This window comes from Zingiber officinale, chromosome 6B (genome assembly GCF_018446385.1).
Source record: "Zingiber officinale cultivar Zhangliang chromosome 6B, Zo_v1.1, whole genome shotgun sequence".
In the NCBI taxonomy this organism is placed as follows: domain Eukaryota; kingdom Viridiplantae; phylum Streptophyta; class Magnoliopsida; order Zingiberales; family Zingiberaceae; genus Zingiber; species Zingiber officinale.
The window spans coordinates 100,982,147-100,987,835 of NC_055996.1; the positions used below are offsets into that span (position 1 = coordinate 100,982,147).

The 5,689-nt window shown below is 41.1% G+C and overlaps 1 protein-coding gene across 1 annotated transcript; it reads left to right on the top strand.

Moving 5' to 3' along the window:
* Nucleotides 1–2,109: 2,109 nt before the first annotated feature.
* On the top strand, nucleotides 2,110–5,343 carry LOC121988502 (inactive TPR repeat-containing thioredoxin TTL3-like). Its single transcript, XM_042541957.1, has 7 exons — nucleotides 2,110–3,324; nucleotides 3,503–3,698; nucleotides 3,763–3,947; nucleotides 4,029–4,365; nucleotides 4,442–4,646; nucleotides 4,757–4,863; nucleotides 4,954–5,343. Exons 1-7 carry the CDS (start codon nucleotides 2,525–2,527, stop codon nucleotides 5,101–5,103), a joined length of 1,980 nt encoding a protein of 659 aa, XP_042397891.1. The 5' UTR covers nucleotides 2,110–2,524; the 3' UTR covers nucleotides 5,104–5,343.
* Nucleotides 5,344–5,689: the final 346 nt, after the last annotated feature.

A 5,689-nucleotide genomic window follows, 5' to 3' on the forward strand; every position in this document is an offset into this window, starting at 1 on the left:
GTCTTGTCACGGGGGTTTGTTGTAATAGACGGCCTTCCTCCGTTTGAGATCGACCTTTAGAATATTAGTCGAATTTAATTTTCATTCTATTATATTTAATTTATTTTTTTTATTTTAGTTGGGGTCAATATTCAATTTTATATTGATTGTTATTGATCTTTAAAATTTTGGACCAATTTTTGACCATAGACACAAAAGGGGGAAAAAATAATAATAGAGAGGAAAGAGTACTAAAATGGAAAAACGAAGAAAAAAACTAAAATAACAAGTAGGAAGGTAAATAGGTTAAACAGTATGAAGCTCGAGTCGTTTAAGTTATATTCTGACTTGAGTTTAGCTTGAGCTTGAATCAAATTTTTATCATAAGGTTCGAGCTCAGCTCGTTTTGGAATCACCAAGCTCATGAATAATTCGAGCTCAGCTTGTTATTAGTTTGATTATCATAGTTAACGAATCTAACCCGTTAAACGAGCTCGGACTCATTTTAGAGCTCTTTTTTTTTTTTGCTCATTTTAATGCTTGTTTTAGAATTTATTTTAGAACTTGTTTTTTGATTCATTTTAAGACTCATTTTACAAGCTCGTTAAGCGAGCTTGAAAATTCATTTGAATAAATATTCAACGGACCTAACAATTAAAATAATATAAACTCAAGACATGTTCGTGAGCCGAGCTCGTTTTAAGCTGAGATTGAGCCCTTTAAACAAGTCGAGTTCGAGTCCGAGTTCGTGAGTCTCTAAATGAACATATTCATAAGTTCACGAGTCGAATATCCTTAAGCTCGAGCTTGGCTCGATAAAACTGTCGAACTCAAAATTGAACTCGAGCTCGGTTCGATAAGATAAACGAACGAACTCGAACGAGCTTTTTACCGAATCGAGCTCTGAATAGCTCGCGAACCTTTTGATTCATTTACATTCATAATACTAATTAAGTTTTATCTTACTAAGTAGAGTCAGCTATCAAAAAGGGAAAGAAAATTTTAAAAATTGTTTACTTAGGTGACTAAGAGAGAAAGAAAGTAAATGGTCATGTTCTCCTATGAGTTTTTTTTTGTTACAATTTTTTTCAACTTTTGTGATTTATTGTAGAGTGGCCAAAGCGATGTAACAAACAACGATGATTTTTCCCTTGAACGCAGATCAACAAAACCTTACATGAACGTTGCACGAGACCGAGTAGCTAGATCTGAGATTAATTGGTAGAAGGTTCATCATGAATGGAGGTCACCAACTAGAATAATTTCATCTTTTTGAGATTTAGCCCTTAATGTAGGCAATGCTTTTAATTGCGCTAAATATCTTTCTAAAACAAGCCCATGTAGTACCTTCCCTCTCCTCCATAGAAATGTACTTGTCCCCTCAAAGTAGACAAACCCTAATTAAACCTAGATGATGAATGGAGCAGATAAATTTCTTAGTTTGGAAGCCAACAAGTTGTGTTTATTAATTGGAGAATTTCATAGTGTCATTGTGGTGGCTTTAAAAAAGTGAGCCATGTGCATACCATTTGTAACATTCCCTTCCATTCCATGTGTTAATGGAAGATCTTATTATTAATAGGATTGATTTAATATAGAGTGGGTCCAATTAGTCAACTTGATCATGTTTCTTTCAAATTCTTAGGACACCCTTTTGATTATCGAATTACCCCTTCAGATAGAAGTAGATGTATCCCAATTCTAGAAGTATATTTACTTTGCGGAAACACTTCTTCAACCACATTCTTTGTTCAAACCCTCTTACGACAATTATAGTCGAGTTTAAACTGGTTTATTTTCTTATTGAGCGTGTTTAAACTTGACAACGATATCGTTATAATTTAAGTAGAGTATAGGTTTCCAGATGGGGAGAAGAAAACAACCGAATGAGCCATCCCGCCATTGCTTAGCTGGAGATTTCTTGTTGCCACAGTGGCCCAGCTGGCGGCGCACCAACCACGTTGTCAGCTGCCCTGCTGTAGAGCCAATATGATTTTACAAAGTTGTCCCTTTCCACTGTAAAATTAGCCCAAAATTGAAGAATTAAAAAAAACTATTTATTGCCAATTTTTTTATTATTTTTACTTCCTTCGTTCTCTGAGAAAAAGAGAAAAAGTGAGAGAGTCCAGGAGACGCGCTTTCTGGTGAAGCTGCAACAGTGGCAGGTGGGTAATAAGATAGAAGCAGGGAGGAAGGAAGAGATGAATTCATTAAGCAGGAAGAAAAAAACTGAGAAATTTCCAAAAGCAAAGGGAAAAAAATAGTTCTTTTTGTTCTCTCCTCTCTCTCATCTACTATTCTGTTCCTAGATCTCCAAATCTACTCTCCCTCATTCCTTGCTTCCTCCTCTGTTGTCACGAGATCCCCATCAAAAAATATATAAGAAAAGATCCCAACTTTTGGGCTTCTGCTCATGTCTGCCGCTCCTCTTCCATCGCGCGAGATCCAATCTTTCCCACCTCCGTCGGCCCCGTCCTCCTTCTAGCACTCGCTTTTCCGACAAAGATCGAGTCTTTGGAACTGTTGGGCGGCGCCGGAATCATAAATGTCGTTCCTTTCCGCCGGCGAAACCCTGAAGTCGACTGTTTCGCCGCTCCCGGCGGTGGCCACCTCCAGCTCCTCCGACACGGCCTCCGCCAAGGCAAACGCCCCTGAAAGATCGGATCTTGGCCTCTCCGGGAGGCGATCCCGTTCCGGGGAGATCTTGCTGGGTCCCAATGAGCCCATCCCCGGTGCTATGGAAGCCAAGAGTTCGAAGCCGAGTCACCGCCGCTCGGGCTCTGTCCCCGTCTTATATTCCGGCGGCAGCTTCTCCTCCGGTTCCACGGGCGGCTCCGGTTCCAGCAGCAGCACCTCCAGCTCTCCAGCGACCAATGTGATGCCTGCCGGGAACATATGCCCTTCGGGAAGGATCGTTAAGACTGGCATGATGACCCGAAGCAACGCAAGGACCGACGTGCTGGGCTCCGGCACCGGCAATTATGGCCACGGAAGCATAGTGAGAGGTGGCGCTATTGCTTCTAACCGAAGCGGCAAACCTCCGGAGACTGTGGCGTACAATGGAGTGAGTTCGGCAGTGGCAAAGGCATTATCCAGCATGGATCCGGAGGAGGTGAAGAGGGTAGGGAATGAGCATTACAGGAGAGGGCAATTTGCGGAGGCCTTGAAGCTCTACGACAGGGTGATAACCATGTGCCCGGACAATGCTGTCTGCCGGAGCAACCGGGCCGCCGCGCTGACAGGTCTGCAGAGGTTTGGGGAGGCAGTGACAGAGTGCGAAGAAGCCCTACGGTTGGATCCCGCATTCGGCCGAGCTCACCAGAGGCTGGCTTCCCTCCTCCTAAGGTTGGCATCCATGTCTTTGCCTTTAGTTTCTTGGTTATCCTCCATGTTTATATGTTTTTAGTTAGTCCTCCATTTTTGAGATCTGAGCTTGTATCACGAGTAATTTGAGATCGATTAGCTTTGACATCCTTGTTGAATAATCTGTAGTTTTGTTGGTACTTATTGTTTTGGATCCCAGGTTAGGACAAGTTGAGAATGCTCGAAAACATCTCTTTTTGGCTGGTCCAAAACCAGATCCACTCGAGTTGCAGAAGCTGCAAGAAGTCGAGAAGCATTTGGAACGATCCGCAAATGCGCGAAATGTGGGAGATTGGAAGAGCATGTTATCAGAAACTAATGCTGCCATTGCTCATGGGGCAGATTCTTCTTCTCTGGTAAAAATTTTCTTGCATCTGATAGTGTTTGTAGTGTCAAAGTTCACACAGTCATGACTTGCAGCTCATGGCTTCGAAAGCTGAGGCACATCTACGGCTCCATCAGCTCCAAGATGCGGAATTGGCATTATCCAATGCATCGAAACTTGACAGTTCATCTTCGCCTCACTCAAGTGCCAAGTTCTTCGGTATGGTATCGAATTCCTACATGTATGTTGTGCGTGCGCAAGTTGAACTAGCTCGAGGAAGGTAAGCTGAAGTAAAATCCAAAACCGAGTTAAAAAATTCTCAAGTTTTCGGTCATTACTAATGCTTTATGGATAATTTCAGGTTTGAAGATTCAGTTGCAGCGGCTGAGAAAGCCAGGCAGATTGATCCAAGTAACATAGAGGTGTCGATGTTGCTGAATGACATTAGGATCGTATCGCGATCACGAGCATCAGGAAACGAATTCTTCAATTCAGGGAAATTCCTAGAAGCATGTTTAGCATACGAGGAAGGGCTTAATCACGCGCCTATTTCAAATGCTATCCTTCACAGCAACAGAGCTGCTTGTATGTCAAAGCTTGGACAGTGGGAGAAGTCTATTGAGGATTGCAATGAAGCCCTCAGGATCCAACCAAACTACACGAAAGCTCTTCTTCGTCGTGCAGCATCATTTGCCGAGGTGAATTAAGTTCAACTTTCAGAATGTGTTCATGAACTACTAATCTGATACAAGGTTGGTGGTTTTGGTCTATTAGCTTGAGCAGTGGAATCAAGCTGAGAAGGATTATGAGGTTCTAAGAAAGGAAATGCCAGGTGATACTGAGGTGGTCGAAGCACTTTCTCGCGTGCAAATTGCTATCAGAGCCTCGCGAGTTAAGGATGTTTCAGACCTTAAGTTCTCAATGGAGATCAAGGAAATTAGGGGACCTGAACATTTTCAAGCAGCCATAACTTCACCAGGTGAGATCATCCTTACAATGTTATTGATGAAAAGTTTCTTAGCTGCTTCAACTACATTCATTTACTTTGTTGAATTGTTCTAAAAAAAAGCAAAACCGAAAATTGTTCAGGAGTTTCTGTTATCCATTTTACGACAGCAATGAACCCTAACTGCGACAAGATCACTCCGTTCATCAATACAATGTGTGCCAGATACCCTTCTGTGAAGTTTCTGAAGGTAGCTTCCCTTCTCATTCAAATTCAGTAACAATTTTGCACAATATCAGCTTATCAGGCTCATGAACACACATACTCGATTCACAACTAGGTCGACATGAACACGATCCCAACACTCGCAAAGACTGAGAATGTGAGGGCAGTCCCTACTTTGAAGATATACAAGAATGGAGCGAAAGTGAAGGAGATCATTAACCCTAACCAGCAAGTTTTGGAGTATACATTAAAGCACTACACTTAGTATCAGCAAGAAAATCTAAAACAAAACTATTATTTTCTTTATATATCTATTCTACTTTATTTGGCATATTTACCTCTCATTCATAATATTCTTTCCAAGGTTTCAATTAGACCATTTAGTTCAATCCATGGTGAAGCACAGCATCTACTTCAGTAACATTAAATTTGTGTTCATGTTGCTACTTGGAATTAAATTGTTGCAAACATAATTATGAAGTCAAATTTTGTATCCTTCGTTGCATTTTGTTTGTAAAGTTTAGCATGCACATGTTCTTCACTGCAACAATTCAAGTAAGCAGAGACCTCTTCTTGCTCCAAAGCCAAAGCTTTTATTGTTAATGCTCAGGAAAGGAATTTAAGTAGAAACATTCTCAGGAAAAGAAAAGGTAAAGATGAAAAAGAAGGGAAAAAAACAGAGAGAGAAGGAAAGGAGAAAAAGAAAAAGAAGAAAATGTTGGAAAAGTGAATGAGAATCGATGCAATGAGATCCAATGTTAATGAGAGTTTAGTGGAGTTTTGGGATAACATGCATGATCGGCTTATCTTGAGAATTGTAATGAGAGTTTTGGGATAAAATTGTAATGGGC